This window comes from Trichogramma pretiosum, unplaced genomic scaffold, assembly GCF_000599845.2.
Source record: "Trichogramma pretiosum strain Unisexual culture from Peru unplaced genomic scaffold, Tpre_2.0 scaffold84, whole genome shotgun sequence".
NCBI classification, from domain to species: domain Eukaryota; kingdom Metazoa; phylum Arthropoda; class Insecta; order Hymenoptera; family Trichogrammatidae; genus Trichogramma; species Trichogramma pretiosum.
The window spans coordinates 413304-430589 of NW_019640790.1; the positions used below are offsets into that span (position 1 = coordinate 413304).

The window sequence follows — 17286 nt, forward strand, 5'->3', positions numbered from 1 at the left end:
TCACGCTTAAAAGGTATAATAATGTCCGTGTAATGCTTACGGAAGTTGCGAGCAGCTGCCAAGCTCGCTCAAAATCCCTACTTGCTTCGACCCAAAATTATTTTCCTTTATTGCATGTACAAGCTTTTTTATACGGCAGCCAGAAACAATCTGTCGAACGGAATTATGCTTTTTACCAGGCTTTATATTTACATAAAACGTGAAAAATAGCATAATTCGATTCATGTTTTTACATTATGGGCTCAATCTGAATAGATAAAGCCTCATCACAAAGTTACTTTTTTATAAAATCGATGATATAATCATTACGCCTGCACTAAAATATCGTCCGAGTTCAAGGGCCTTATATAATTTTCAAGTGCAATAAAATAAAAAAAAAATAAAATAATGCGAAAATCAAGGTTGAATGTTGTTTGAGAAACTTCAATAATCAATATAGATATACTTTCTATTCCTTATTAGAAGATATTATTAATGAGTTCTCTTATTATCTTACACTTTACCTCAACGTTTTTTTTTCTATGCTATTTTTTCATTTGCATTGAAGTTGACGTCAGATCGTTCACATGGTTCTATCAATAGTATCACGTCAAAGCACGTGTAATTATTTCACAAAAAGTAAAATATGTACATCGAGATGTGAATAAACACAATAAATGAATAACGTTATACATCTTATAGCATGAGAACAGAGAGAAAAGCAGAAAAGAGAAAAGAAGATCTGGATTAGGCACAAAATGATGAAAAGCAAGTGAACAAGTTTGAAGCGTTACCATCTGAGTATAATGTACATGAGTACGGGAAAAACCACAAATGAAATGTGCGCGCAAAAAAGGCAACACTAGAGTCCTTCACACAATTTCGTGCAGATACGTATGTATGTATAACGATGCTTTTGGTGTGACAAGCCAATCCACTCTCTCTCCCTCTTTTCAAGTTGGTAGGTTCTATTCGAAAAACGTATCCTGCTGACACAAAAAAGATCGAGTCGAATACCTGTTTTTATTACTGACACTATTGCTGTGGCTTTTCTCACTCAACATAACACGAATTTTAATGTTTTAATTTTTCTAATTTTAAAACGGATGAGCACCGAATTTTAAGGAATTGAACACAAGACTTTTTAATTATCAGCTGTTATGATCTTCAAAGTTCTTATTAGTATGTATTTGTATAGCTTGCGACTTTGGAATTTTTTTTTCTTTTTTTTTTATATTTTATATGTACTATTTAAATGCATTTTGCGCTTGGGTTGTATTTTATATATAAATATGAAAGGGTGAGAAAAGATCTGTCAAAAGAGCCCAGTACCTTTTGATGCTTAATTTTTCAAGTGCTTGCAAGCTGAAAGTAAAGGATTGTGGTTCAAATTTAACGTTTCTTTGATAAAGTCAACATAGCGTTTAACACTTGAACCAAAAAATGGGTTTTGTCGAAAATCAGACGAGTCTAACTAATTGCAGTTTAACAAAAAAAATCCCACCGTAGCAAACCAGGCAGGGAAGTTGTGCATAGAAAAATTTAGTCATTTCTTTAGCTCTACAGCATGGTACCTCCAAGAACGTCTCTAAAGGTTTAAATCTAACTCAAATTTTTTACCACTGAATAAAAAAAAAACAATTTAAGTTTCAAAACTCCAGAGTTTTTCTTTGATTTTCGATCGTTTTGAGATTGTCCGATATCAACATAGATTTCCTCAATTTTTTGAACTTAGATAAACACCATAAAAATTCAAACGACTTTATAGAAGGGCAAAGCCTGCGCGTTCACTATTGGGCAAATTTATACCCCGTACCTACGAAGGAGTTTTTTATACACAAATAAAAAATATTTTCGAGTTGCATCACAATTTCGATGTGTACGTGTACGAGCGTGTATAAATTTAATGTAATTACCTTTTCATCGCTTTTACATTTCCGCGCGGAGTGAGAGTTGCGGGTGGCTTTGTGATTCAAAGCAAAAATTACGCGAAAAAGGGGCTTGTTAAATAAAACCCATTGACCGCATATACCGCGATTAAAGAGCGTCGACGAGCTGTTTCTCTCGAGTAGACGTTTGGATATCGAATGAAATTAAAATATATATCCGTGTATATTCATACTTGTATGAAAAATTGTTGGGCGTATGAGATTTGAGTGTAAAATTATCGTAATTTTTCTCATACAAAGTCGGAGCAGCTACGCAGCATCAACAGCAGCAGAAAAAGCACTTCTGTTAATATTTTCTTTTCTTCTTTTTACAAGCTTGCTCGTAGTCATACTAAAACACATATACACAAGCTCGCAGTGTGGCCCCTGTATTTCAAGAGTCGGGAGGATAATTACAAGCAGCTGTAAAAGCCGTTGCCACTGCTGGCGCAGTGCAGCATACGACGCAGTAGTTGTACACGGCATTTAATAACGGTCCGTGGTCATATTACTTCCAAATTAACAATTAAGGATTTTCCCTACCCACTAGCTGAGAGAGGATTTAAAAAATTAGAGGGAACAGCCGGGGTAGACGAGGGAGGTTGTTGACCTCGCTTGCGCGTCGGCTACAACGACGACGATGATTACATACGAAAGAGCGTAAAAATCTGGCACGCGCGAATTAGTCGTCGTTGGGTGCAATTCTCTCTCTTTCTCTTTAGCTCTGGCTCTCTTGCTCTCTCTCTCTCTCTCTCTCTCCCGGTCACGCCTCTCTTTTAATTTGTGCAGGGCATGGATTAGAGAGAATACACATGCACACGACCTACCCACTTCGAGTTTTCTTTCAAAATGTTTGCAATGAGGTTTTCTCTCGCTCCTATTATTACAATGAATTTTCACCGATTTTTCTAATGGTAAGTTCTTTGTTTTTTACAATTAGAAAAAAATTCTTCTATTCAAACGGAGCCTAGGTTTGCCTCGACTCATTTAAAAGTCATCAATCATTTAATATCATTATAAATATATAAATATTATTTTTAAAAATAAACATAAATGTTTGCCTTCGTTACTTATTATTTTTCTGACGAAAGTTTTCAAAGCAACTTGGCCACAAAAAATAATGGTGAAACAATAATGATAAGTTGTCTTTTATGACTGCTTAGCCTCAACGGTCGAGACGATTATTTCCGCTACACCAAGCGAAATTATAAAGCTTGCAAAACAATTGCCCCAAGAAATAATAGAACCAACTTCAATGCTCGGACAAAAGATGAAAAAGTACAAAGCGCATCGAATGTCAAAAATAAAACAGCTTTTAGAATACATACGTTGCAAGGCAAAGCAAGTATTACGGAGCGCGAATTTTTTCGTTGTTGTCTGCACTTACAGAGCCATAAAGTTATGCTTTATCGTATAAAACAGCTTCTGCAGAAGAGGCAGTTTGTATATTCTCGGCGGAGCTGCGCAGATTGTTATTTTATTCAAGTTAACTCTTTTCGCGAGAGAACATCGGGCGCTAACTTTTAAAGTGCTCTGTCGATGTGTGGTCATAATGTAGTCGTTGCGCGACCATCTCGAATCGGACAAGCTTGAATACACGTATACACGATGATCGAGCTTTACCTTCAAGCACATCGTTGCTTTTAAGTAGATCCGTCTCATTTTTTGAGCGCAATTTTTATAGTTGTTGAATTTTTCATGCAAAATTTTAATTTCTCCATTTATTATTGTTCAGCAGAAACGCATGTGGGTCAAAATAAGACACGCATGAATCTCACCGATCTTGAATCACTTTTGGTATGAAAAGTCCCAAAACCAAAATTAGACCCACCACTCTTATCCCCACCCCTTCCTATGAACGTCTATTTTCTATCTATATTTATTGTAAAGCTCTGAAGCAATTGAAAAATCTGATAAAATCATGAAGGTTCTTTACAACGATCCAAATAATTTTGAATTTTCTCAGATTTTTTGAGTGTTTCAGGCCTTCAGATAAAATCATTGAAAATTTTGAAAGTCCATGTACGGCGTTGGATGAAATTACCAATCTAAAAATCATTTTTATTTTCAGATTTTTTTCGAGTTGCCTAACGCCCTTTGAAGCCCAAAACTCCCTTTTTTAATGAAAATAGATAAAATATAGACGATTATAGGAGGGTGGGGGTAGGACTGGCGGGTTTAAATTATTCGGTTTTGGGAATTTTTCGTCGTGTACTATAACATACCAAAAGCGCATCAAGATCGGTGACATACATGTGGATGAAAATTTAAAAAAGTATTATTTTGACCCACATATGGATCGAGAGAATGTTGGTGAATCAAGCCAAGCCAGTAAACAATACTTGTCTATATAGATCTCAAGCTTAGAGAGTTGTGGATTGTACAGTTTAAGGTTATATCATTACGCTTAAGTAAGCAATGGACTGGGCGCACATTAGCCGGGCGCACAAGTGCCAGGCCAAACAATCAATCCACGTTAAGACCCGGCGTAACGGCCCGAAGCCCACTGGCTTTCCGAGTGTATATTCGAGGGAAGCTTTTAATAGCTCCACTACAAATGCGCACCCACAGACGTTTTACATGGTCAACATAGGCCGAGTGAATACTGTTTCAAATTACGAGTCAGTTCGCTTACGAAGACACGAAGTTAGGCCAAAATTACTATCATCGAACCTATTATTTTAGAATATTTTACTAAAAACGTGCTTGGATGCCTAGAAAAAGCTTTTCAGAGAAATATATGGTGGAAATTTCAAAAGAAGCGTTGGATTAGTAATTTCAGCCTGGCTTCGGTATCTTTTTGAAAAGAACTTGGCCTTCAAATAGCTTACAACGAAGCACACGAGACAGGACGTATTCCAATCGAGCGATTTTAATAAACGTAGGATAATTATTAAACAAAACAAAAAATCGCAATATACGAATGAGTTCTAGAGGCGTCGGAGTGAAAAAAATTGGCTAGCTTCGGGCGAAACGAATCTACTTGTTGTGCACAAAGCATCGAAAAAAAATGTAAAAGAAGACCCTCGCAAGAAGGTGGGAAGGGGAAAAACAATAAAGGCAGACTAGCGCACAAGAGACAGCGCGAGAGCGGGAAATTTGATTTAACGATTTAATCTGACTGACAGACGAGCGGCGGCTTGTGTAAATAACACATCCAACTATTGCTACGAGGCAGTGCCGTACGCGTGCGCGTCTACGGCGTGCGGCACACGGTAGTAGTTGGCGAGGCCCGAGCTTAACTGCGAGAGCGAGAGAACTATACGTGCTTTAGCGCTTCATATACATATATACCGCAAACTTAGGTAACAAACGTTCTCGCAAGAAACTTGGCGTATACAGCAGCAGCAGCAGCAGCAGCACAGACAGTTCTCCCGTGCACTGGATGGGTGTGTGTGTGCACATATAGCAATCCCGTGTCTTTGGATGAACTCGCTTCAGCTCACTTCGCTTACTGAACTTGCCGAGTTAATCTTTAGTTCGTCGAGTGTGTAATTTCACCGATCGTCTAGCACGGCGTATACACTAAATATATATACATACATACACACAGGCATGCATGGGCGAAATGCGCATATTTCGAGTATTATAACATACGGCTGTATGCATTTATGCGTACAGCTCCGTTGCACATGTTGCCGGCATGCTCGATCTATTTATTAGGCTCTGCGGATGCTCGCTTGCCTACTCGATGCCGATCAATTTCCGAGACCGGCTGCTCGCCTCGTACGGCAAATTTTTTTAATTTCCAATTTCAATTGCGGACTATCGTAAAGCGTCTCTACTCTGCTGCTCGTTCGGAGGGAAGCGTAAAAAATTGGGAAAGCTCCTGCGCCCAAGTAATGCTATCTCGCCGCCTAGTTGCGACCGTCGTAAAATCAATTGGATAAAGAGTCTAGGAATAGTGGAAAGTACATTGGCCATAAAAAGAAGGCAAGACAAGGAAGACCGAGCTACGTAGAGGCGGCGGCAGTGCAGCGGCTGCAGCGTAGCGCAGGTGAAATCCCACAGCACTACGCACACAGAACGTGTCAATAGGAGTTTGCGCCGGCCACAATGTTCCCTAGAAATACTCCGTATAATGCATGTATATACTTGTGCAGTGCAGGATATACCAACACGGAGCTAAAATAAATATAAGTAGACTTGGCGGCTGGCTTCTATACACGTACTTTGCAGCTCACGAAAAAAGCAACCCTATAAGAGAAGAAGAATGTTGCCTGTCAGCGTGCATTATAGCCGACGAAACACACTGTGCTTGCGGCCTGCTGCCTTTCCTCCATCTCCTGCGCTCTCCTATCCTTCTACTCTTTCTCTCTTTCTCTCTCCTTCGTTTTCCCATTACACACGTCCGTGTACACATTGTACCAACGCCAAAAGAGTCTACGTTGAACTTCTTTGCACGCTGCACTTTTTTCCCGGACACGTGGGCTACTTTATCCTACATCGAGTCTCGGATGAATGAATTATACAGCGATAGGCAAAGTTTTAATTTTAGCAATGAAATTTAAGGCGATCACATTAAAAAAATAAATTTTATTCATGTAATTGCTCAAAAGAAATTTCCCAGACAAATCTTAACCATTACAATAAGGTATGATAAAAAATTACTTGTCTATCACGCCTATATGGAACTTTTGATCAGAATAAAGAGAATAGTTACCAAATCTCGATTCATACATTCATTCGAGTTTATTTTTCCTTATATTTCACTACGATTATTTACAAAATTTCAAATTGTCTTCGCGAATAAACTCGCGTGAACGATATTTTAGGCTTATAAAGAGGATCGCATTCTCGTTGAATACATCGAAGCGTATGATAAAAAGAGCAAAGGGGGGAGGATGAATGTAGGTGTGTCCAGGTGTAAGCGCGAGAGCTGGAGTAAAAGTCCCGAGAAGCAGTAGCAGGCACCACAAGACCAACGCCTGCAGTTAGTGGAAGCTTGGCCCTCTACTACGAAGATCAGAGTTTCAATCTTAAATCCTCGTGCTAAACAATATGGGCAAAAACAGACAAATAATTGATGACAAACAATGTGTCAAAATCAATGTGTAGAGCAATTTGTGCAAATCAATAAAATTATAATTCATTTAAATTTATTAAATTTTATAGTTAACATCGTGCTAATATAATAAGAGCTCTGTAGTGCAAATGTCTTCCAATGGGCGAAAATGCACTTAAATATAACAAAAGAAAAAAGGGTTCCAGGGCACAGGTATAGACTGACACACATTGTACGCAGGCATTGGAGCTCGGGGCTTGAAATCCTATAGCGAGTCATCGTTGTTGAGGCTCATGCATAATCCAGCAGCCGAGCGTATATATATTATATACGTATATGAGCAGTTCTTTAAATAAAACGCATTTTTTGAGGTAGAATCGCGGCAAATTTTTTTTTCAACCTACGCGGATACGGACCCCCGGGAAATGTTTTTGGGGGTCCTAGGAACATGTAACCACGTAGGAACCATTGAAATTTCAATAGTGCTTATTTTCAGAGCTACTTTTGTGATTTAGGGCCGAAAAATCATGTTTTCTCGTAAATACGGCTAATTACTCAATTTCTAAGTCGCTGAAAAAGTATCAAAACTCATCTAAAAAAAATAACTGGCTACTGTGTTCGATAGGAAATTTTCTCAGCTTTCCAATGGTGGTATCAGATTTTCCGATAAGTCGCACATTCACCGAGAAAATCGCCATCAAACATGCCAAGCTAAATATCTCGAAAAACTCGGTACGGAAAAAGTGATCTTTGAGGTTTAATTTCGATTTTTCCTCGTGAAAATGAAATTTATCGAAAAATCTGACTACACCATGAGAAAGCTGAGGAAATTTCCTATCGAAAGCATATCTTCATTTATTTTTTCAGTGGAATTACGAGCTAGTTTTGATTGTAGCGAGCCGAAAACCTCGCGACCGCGCTGAATCAGCTCGGAAACAGAAAACAGCGAACAACGTAAAAGAAATTCCCATGTATAACATTGTAATTCGACTCAAAAAATAAATGAAGATATGCTTTCGATAGAAAATTTCCTCAGCTTTCTCATGGTGTAGTCAGATTTTTCGATAAATTTCATTTTCACGAGGAAAAATCGAAATTAAACCTCAAAGATCACTTTTTCCGTACCGAGTTTTTCGAGATATTTAGCTTGGCATGTTTGATGGCGATTTTCTCGGTGAATGTGCGACTTATCGGAAAATCTGACACCACCATTGGAAAGCTGAGAAAATTTCCTATTGAACACAGCAGTCAGTTATTTTTTTTAGATGAGTTTTGATACTTTTTCAGCGACTTAGAAATTGAGTAATTAGCTGTATTTACGAGAAAACATGATTTTTCGGCCCTAAATCACAAAAGTAGCTCTGAAAATAAGCACTATTGAAATTTCAATGGTTCCTACGTGGTTACATGTTCCTAGGACCCCCAAAAACATTTCCCGGGGGTCCGTATCCGCGTAGGTTGAAAAAAAAATTTGCCGCGATTCTACCTCAAAAAATGCGTTTTATTTAAAGAATTGCTCATATAGAGATAAGCGCGGCCGAGAGAAAAGCTGCGTCGCGCGGATAATACAAGCAGGAGCAGCAGTGGTTTCTTCTCTACGTACGTATATAGAATCGCCAGAGCTGGCGAGATGTATAGTAAGGCGCGTCGAGTGGCGTTTTTCAGTCTCGGATGCGTATTATGACGCTTTATGCTATACACCGAGGCGAATACGTAGGCATACGTAAACGCAATACGTGTATCTGCGCACACACAGAGCATTTTCATTCATAGCAGGCATGCACTTGCGAACCTTTATTCTTTTATCATTTCATTTCAGTTTTTCTCTTGTATCACCTCGAGTACCTACTCCGACCCTCTTTTTCTCTTCTTCTCGTATTCTCTATCTCGAGCCTTTTCTGCTTTGCCCTGCTGCTCCATGTTTTACTATATACACATACAGAGAACACGCGAGCGCGTAATTTCGCGATATTGCGCCGCGCACACCGAGCAATTGGGACATAATCGCATTGTATAACGCGGCTGGATTTATACATTCGACTGAGATAAGGAAAAAAATCACACGTACGTGTGCACGACTTACCTATGACGGTGAGATTATCCTTGACGTAGTTGGTGGCGAAGAAGGGCGCGCCCGTCGACACCTCGCACTTGTACTGGCCCGTGCTGTTGAGCGTCAGGTAGAGCAGCCTGATCGAGCCCATTCTGCTGCTCTTCGGCTGCAATCAAAGCCAACAAAATTAGCATTTCCTTTCGCTTATATCTTCGCTAGATTTCAATATTTCTTCAACAATTTAAATTACAAGTGCGTCGTACGGAGGCCTTTGTACGCGCTGACCTCCCGCACTGAAAAGACGATAATAGTTTTGGAATATTTGCCCTTTGCCTTCGCGACGATTTTCAATTAAATTTTCCGAGTACAATACCCGCAGACGAAACTTTGAAGAGATTTTCCTCTCTCCGACTCTTTGCTTCACTCTATCTCGTCGATTTTCAATTGAGAGATATTCACTTAGAAAACTTGCTCTCTTTCTACTCTCTCCCCCCTCCTTTTTATCTTCGTAGCAAGCATTGGATAGAAATAGATACTTTTCATACTATTTCAGCTGCATAAAAAAAGTTTCGTCCTTATTGGGATGGTACGCGAGCTTCAGCGGCAACGAAAGGCCAAAAGTCCCTCGCATATATATAAGAAATTTTATTGTACTTTCCACTTAAATTCCAAATCAACGAAATCAATGCTTTTTCCATGTGAAACGTTATATACCATGTCGCTAAAAATAGTTCTAGGATTGTTTTCGCGTGCAGGGGAGAGAAAGAAAAAAATACGAAACATGCTCGGGTGTACATTTTGAACACTAATATAGAGTGGCAGTGTACCGCACTGAATTCTATCCGCGCGAGGCTGGATGAAAAATACAACTTCGACGAAATTCGATGCGTACATATATAGACATGCATACCTCCCCTCCCTCTTTTCCCCCAATAAAAAGGTCCAGGGGTCATAAAAATCACTGGACAATCAATTTTTTTTATCCACAGTCGAGATATCACTACACGTTTAAATGTCCTATGTGCAAAATACACCTACGCGTGCGAACGCACAATTTTGCGTATCAAACGTTGAAAGTGTATTTTTGATTTTCGAAAAAAAAAACCGAGGGATTTTCGATCGACATTATACATACACACCAGACACCAATGTGTCAGCGGCGCGTCTTTATTTCTTAAATCACCAATGTGATCCGTTCAATTGTTTGATTTCCAAAAAAGGGCACGCGTGAATTGTCTCGGAATAAATAAATGTGTCATTAATTAAAGAGCCTACCTGTAGTCATTAAAGAGTGCAATATTGTCGACGCGAATTTAATGAAAAGCTGTCGCGTCCGCAAAGTTTCGTAGCACCAGCCATTCTGAGTTTTCAGTTTACAAAATACTACCCATGTTTTTATCAGAAGAAATTAAAAGCCGAAGAAAAAGTATAACAGCAAACTTCTCGTTTTCTTCCCGGAGCTTCGAACAACTGCAACTCAGTACTGAAAAAGTGAGCTGGTTAAAAGTTAAATTGCGAAAATCCTCGAAAAAAAAACCAGAAACCTCTCGTGAAAGCTTGAAATCGTAATCCAGTACCAACGAACAGTTCTTACATTATTTTGAGTTTTCAATGGGTCGAATTTCTTGATTGTGAAATACTGAAATACTTTTGGTACTATTGCGGAAGTGGATTAGTTGACTCACAGTTAATGATGCAAACCGTTTGATATAAGCAAACTCTCCGGTCTAATATAGTTATTGTCCAGAGTAACTGAAAGAATCTCAGCAATGTATACATTACTATGTCGATGAGAACCAATATCGATTCACTCCTTGTTTTGTTGTCATGAAAACAGCCGGTTGTTAATAATCCAAATTGTCGACGATAATCAATCCTTTTTCGATTTTTTTTATTTATTAAGTATCCGTTCAAGTTATTAAAAAATTATAGTTGACTTTTTTCGAAACATAAGCTCTGCAGTTTTTTTGAAAAAGTTTAGTTTAAAAGAATAATACTGTATTGAAAAATTTTGTTGGTTTTTTTTACATGTAAGATTTATTGATATATTTTTTTTTACGTATTGATGGCAAGATAAGGTAAAATGTTGTAAATTTCATTTATTAGAACTTTCTGATGTAATGTTAAGAGATCTGGTTTTTAAGGTTATATTTATTTCATGATTAGTTTTTAATTACAAAGTTCTTGCAATAGTACCAAACTAACGAAACAACAAAAGTTTTTCTACATTACAGATTATTCTCATTTAAAATTTCATGATTAGATATTTTAGTTCCATTAATTTTTAAACAGTAAAAAAATTAGATAATAATACGATGATTACAATTTCTATTTAATAGAAATATCAATACTTTTTTATAGAAATTTCTTAACATTAATATACATTCAACCAAATTATTTGAATAAGGTTTTTTGTATGTAGTGTATAATAATTGAAGGATTCTTAAATTAGCATCCAATGCTACAAATCACAATATTGAGTCACAAATATTTTCATCAATGTCTCTAATTTTTTTTCCTTATAACGGAACACCAGGATATTTTTTTTTAAGATCACCTCCAACAGGCACACGTACGGTTGAACCTGGTCTTACAAGTGTTCCTGTACAGAAAGGACAGTTTTCTTGAGTAACATAGCCCCAACCACAACGATAGCATTTTACTTTTTGAGGTTCTGGACATTTTAAATAGTTGTGTTCTGGACTTTTACAATTGGAGCACTTGCTATCTTGATTTGATTCTGTATAGATTGTTGAAGTTTTTGACACAGTAGGAGATAATGTGGATTTGTTGTTTAACTTACAATCTTTAAAATTATCTTGCACAACTTGTTTTCTTTCGATATAAATTGAGTTTGATCCGTTTTTCACTCTAGATTGATGTGGTTGGCACATCCTGGATTGCCCATAGTTTTTTTGTTGCAAGTTACTATCCTCATCAGCTTTTTGATTTTTGAATGACTGAAAAATATTTTGAAAATATTATTTTATTCAATCTAGAAATGTTTTCAATTAATTTTCATACATTATTAATCTGTGAATAATATTCCCGAGTAGCACAAATCAACTCATTATGAATGTTTATCAAAGTTGGCTCTTGATATAATAATGAACAAAATTCATTAATAGATTTAATCTCGACTCTTGATAAAGGGAATTGTTGCAGCTGTGATTTGTGTAGCAAAAGTAAAATATAAAATAATGCTCTGCTTAAGCTTTGCAAAAATTTTAAGCAAAAAATATGTATACCTGAAATCCATTATCATATTGATATGTTTGTTTAATAACGCATTTTGACCCTTCATCATTTTCTTCTTCACAACTACTTTGAGAGAGACGTAGTTTTCTTAAAATAGTAGAAATTTTTGCAGTTGCTATCTGAATAACAAAGAAAAATTAAGAAAAATTAACTATTAAAAGTATGAAATAAAACTTAATGAATTACAATATTATCCTCTGCAGGAAGAGATGATTTTGGGGTACTCTTGATGGGCTCTTCAGATAGCGATGATGAACTTTTTGGTGTTGAAGGCTTTGTATTTGATTTTTTCAATCGTGAATGCTCAGTCAATTTTATGATTACTCTTGGTGCTTTAGCTTTCTTCAATTCATTGTTTTGAAAACCTAACAAAAATTTTTTTTTATTATTAATTCGGAGCTACAAGAAAGTATTTATAGTACTTAAGTACATCAATTTAAAATTTAAAATATTAAAAGTAAAAATATAGTTTTTCTTTTCAGTAGTGTTTCAATAAATTTTAAAGACTTTTTTAGTAATTATTCGAATATGAAAATTGATTTTGGATACATTTATACATATTTCATCCATTGTAACCTCAAAATCGCTAGTGTAAATTCCAAAAAGACCGTCAAGGAAAAAAATCATAAATTAATAATCAAACACTCACCTTCGTCGCTCATCTTCATATTCACATTAACCATGATCAAGAAATAACTTCCAGTTCAACAAGTGGATTGATAGTGGACTGCACCAATACGCGACTTTATAACCGATTTAATTTTCAAACTGTCGACGATTCCTTGACTCAGCGACAAATGAAACTTGGGTTACAGACAAAGAAACGACGTAATAACGCTCGTGAGTCGTTCGCGCCCGCAGGATTGTTGCAGACTGCGTATCGTGTGTGCGAGAGCTCAGCGTGTCGACTGTCGAAAGTGTTATAAATTGCTCGTTCTCGTATTCAATTACGTATCCAAGTTATCATCTGAACGAAGTGACTGCTGTGTATAATCTGTTTTGTAATAGTATTTATAAACTTAAGTGATAATCCTTGATACAGTGTGCGTTAGTTGAAACAAATTATTTTGAATATTGGCAACGATTTTCATGTCGTACTGTACTTAAAATTAACGTTCCAAATTTGAAACTTGTTATTCGCAAATCATATTACGAGGCTCTTTTATTCTCGAACGCTAAAGGTGTAGTGTTTCGTTATAGATTCTCACGACTTTTGACAACAAACTTAGAAGCGCTGGTAAGAAGATTTTGCTGCTAATGTTTTTTAATAAACCAATCATTATCATTCTATGATAAAACGCTTTTATTTTCCATTTCGCTAAGTTGATGTTGAATCTGTCTCTTGAAAGGAGTTGTAATATTTCTAGTAGCAAACTCGTCTTCTTAGCCACGTATAGAGTTTTCCGTAGGGTTGTTAATTATTCATTTATTCTTAATGGAGTTTATGATAAGAATGAATAGGAGCAGCCATTTTTCCATCATAGCAAGTCGCGGATTACAAAAGAAACATGGCGTTGATGAATCTAAATTGAGATTAGGATATCATCAGCATTCTAAATGATTCTGTTATAATATCGGTAATGCGCATGATATTCATGGTGTCGCTATGTTTGTATTTTTTTCGTGGAAATAAGCGATGACTGCGCATCGACGCTACGTTGTCGAGCCGTAATTTCGCGAAGAAAATTAAGCTACGTAACGTAAACGCGGTACCTATAATACATTGAATATTTTTTATACAGTTGGAAATTTCTAGTCTTCTTTTTCGTTGAAGCAAATCCGATTAGATTCACATCCTTCGAGACGTAAAAAACCAGATCAAAGTTACGCGTGGCCGGGTGCGAGTGCGCAGCGCGTTAGTATGGTGCGCTGCCGAGAAGGAAATCTTGGAATCCTTGGAAATGCAATCACGACGATACCGCCAGCAAATAATCTGCCCCTTTCCCGAAATACGACTGTATACACGCCGGCGGCGAGAAAGTTTTTATAGCACTGCGTGGCATAAGTTCACATCTATGGCACGCTTTTCGGTGGCATAAGTCGCACATTCTGGCACCGCTGCGTTCGCATCACACTCGCATACGCTCGTGCGCTAACCTCACTTCGCGCTACCAGAAAGTGCGACTTATGCATCGGAAAAGGGGGCATAAATGTGAACTTTGCACAGTACTATAAAACGTTGTTCGATACTCGGGCCATAGGGGACACTTTTCGGCCCAGCTATTAGGACCCTCGCTGCGCTCGGGCCCTAAACTACGCCGTGCCAAAAAGTGTTACTTATGGCACTTGTATCGAAAATTACTATTTTATTTTCCAACGCCACGAGGCGAGATGTAGGTACACCGTCGAAATCGTAATTGGTTTATCGTATATCTGTGTGCCCGTGCGAGATTTCTAAATTACTTGGATTTTCCGCATTTCATTCAGGTGCAGTAATTCAATGGATTTTGACGTATTGCTGAATTTTACGCGCGTAAAATCGCAAGTGTTGGGTCTCGCAAAGGCGGAGGAAGCTAAAAAGCGAATTGACTAACAGCCGTCTTTTTAACAAGCGAGCAGCGGCAAAGCCCACCGAGTTCATTGAAAAATTTTAAACAATGTACAATAGCCCAACTCGCCGAGCATATTAACGCGAAAATTCGCAATGTGCGTTTAGAAGTGCGAAACTCGCCTCGTAACATTGTCCTATATATACATACATATATATACGTGTATAACATTACCCCCGTTGACTCCCAGCTATATAACTACGAGTGCTCTGCTATATACGCGTGCTCGCGCCATTTCGGTCTGCTGTGTGGCCTATACACTCGCACACGTACACGGACACGTACATGAATCCCGAAAATTCCCTAACTCGAGCCGTGGCGCGATGCCCCGAGAGCTCGCAGCGTTGAGTGTAATTTCGTTGTCCTCCCTCTCTGTATACATATATCTATGGAGTAGTATAGTAGAGTGTCCGGCTTAATTCGAGCGAGCCTGAAACATTTCGAACGCGCGACCAGGACAATTGGTAAGAGCGAGCCGTGCGTATTATACAGGGTGCGACAAAAGTATGGAAACCCCTAGAAATATCGCAGAATATTCGTTAAAAAAAAATCAAAGACCCTATTGCCGACTTATTTTTCGACGAGGAATCCGATGGTGACCTTGAATTTGACCTTGAACATAACCTCAAAGCTGCAGCGACTCAAAAATCAATTTTTCAAATGTAACCCCCATTTTTTATTGCAGATTTGAAAAGAGCGGAAAATTTCACGTCAAAATGTATGTTTGGTTTTTTTTTTTAAAGACCATTTTAAGGGTTCTACAGGCTCAAATAAAACCCCGATTTAACCTAAAATTAAGCTCGGAAGAACTTCGTTTTCTAACTGTAGCGCCCCCAAAAATGGTCTTTAAAAAAAAAACAAAACATACATTTTAACGTGAAATTTTCCGCTCTTTTCAAATCTGCAATAAAAAATGGGGGTTACATTTGAAAAATTGATTTTTGAGTCGCTGCAGCTTTGAGGTTGTGTTCAAGGTCAAATTCAAGGTCACCATCGGATTCCTCGTCGAAAAATACGTCGGATATAGGGTCTTTGATTTATTTTTAACGAATATTCTGCGATATTTCCAGGGGTTTCCATACTTTTGTCGCACCCTGTATATATAGGGCGTGTCTATTTTGTTGCTGGGCGAATTTTCTCGCTCATCCGCGTATTTATACGTATCCACGACTGCTGAAATTCGCGGCCTATCTTTCAGCTTTCTTCGTATTTTACGGACCACGAGTTGGTCGTCTTTGATTCCGAAGAGCAGCATACGCTTGTACGACATTGGTCGGCGCACACTCGAGCACTCGAGCACACGTACTTACTCAAAGCAATTGTCGAGACAATATTTCTCAATTCTCGCCGAGCTTTTATCGAAAGCCGCAACTTTGAACTGTAGTTTGCTTATGAGCACATTATATATTTTGCGCGCTGCGGCAGCAGCAGTGACGCGACTATTGTACATGGTATATAAAAAGCAAAGCGTAATATTCTCCTTTTCTCTCTGCGGGCAAAAGAAACGCGCCGCTAAAAAGCCCCGAAGCATACGAGTCGAGTCGAGCGACGAGCACGAGCACAACACGAGAGATGAGCCTTTGCACGCTGCTGCTGCTGCTGATGCTGCTTCTCTGCAGCCGGCGGGACACAAAAGAAAAACGCTGCGGACCGGTGCAGCATGTATTATAGAGCGGCGGTGACGCTGCTGCTTCCGGAACACGAAAGATCCTGGCGCTACCGCTTTTTGCCTCTCTGTCCTTTTCCGTGTACCATATACATACATAGCGTCGTGTACATTTTCTCTCTCTCTCTCTCCTTCTTTTATGCGCGAGTGCGGCAGAGGAGCTTTCAATTGAATTTTGCGCGCTCCAAACATCGCCTGGCATATTTATTCTTTTTCCTCTATACGATATGCACCGCAAAAGCTAAGAGCGTCCTGCAACCGTAAATGAACGCGGCTATGTGAGACGCTACTGGCCGCATGGCATTTTATTACTGTAAGCGCTGAATTTTCCTGCTGAATTCAACCTTCGAAATTGGTCGTGCTAAAATATTGTTATATTTAGCAGCGCGCAGATGAAACATGTCGCTCGAGACAAGCCATGCATCATGCTATGGGAATATTCTTGAATGTTTCGCTCCTTTATACGAAATTTCTATTTATGACACTTGACAACTGTTAAAGGGCAACAGAGCGTATACACGAATTCGCTCGCGCGCTCGAATCGTTTTTTCTGCACAGCTACTTACGCTCGCTCGAGAGTGTTGCCTTTTCATGCGCGCACAAATGTGTGTGGGTGTGCCGGCACCCCAGCGCGCCTACGCGTATAACACACGTCTTTCTCGAGTACCCACTAGCTGTAAAGGCGCGATCGGGCCGACGCGCATTGCGCCCTGTATGAGAATACTCGACTCGGAGATACTCGTAACGAACGGGGCCAAGTCAAGAAAAAATGTACTCTTAACTACTACTTCGACTTTGAGCGAGGACAAGAATTTAATATTTTGCCTCGATGAACTCGCGTGCGCTAT

The 17286-nt window shown here is 38.5% G+C and overlaps 2 protein-coding genes across 2 annotated transcripts in view; both read right to left on the reverse strand.

Moving 5' to 3' along the window:
• LOC106657761 overlaps positions 1 to 17286 on the reverse strand; it is a 98966-nt gene that overhangs the window by 18040 nt on the left and 63640 nt on the right. The window contains exon 3 of the mRNA XM_014379435.2: positions 8996 to 9131. Within this exon, the coding sequence (XP_014234921.1) occupies positions 8996 to 9131 (136 nt within the window). The remainder of the gene's footprint in view (positions 1 to 8995; positions 9132 to 17286) is intronic.
• On the reverse strand, positions 11097 to 13103 carry LOC106657999. Its single transcript, XM_014379760.2, has 4 exons — positions 12873 to 13103; positions 12410 to 12588; positions 12214 to 12342; positions 11097 to 11925 (listed from the first exon to the last, which is right to left on the reverse strand). The coding sequence occupies exons 1-4, from the start codon at positions 12904 to 12906 to the stop codon at positions 11485 to 11487; spliced, it is 783 nt and encodes a 260-aa protein (XP_014235246.1). The 5' UTR covers positions 12907 to 13103; the 3' UTR covers positions 11097 to 11484.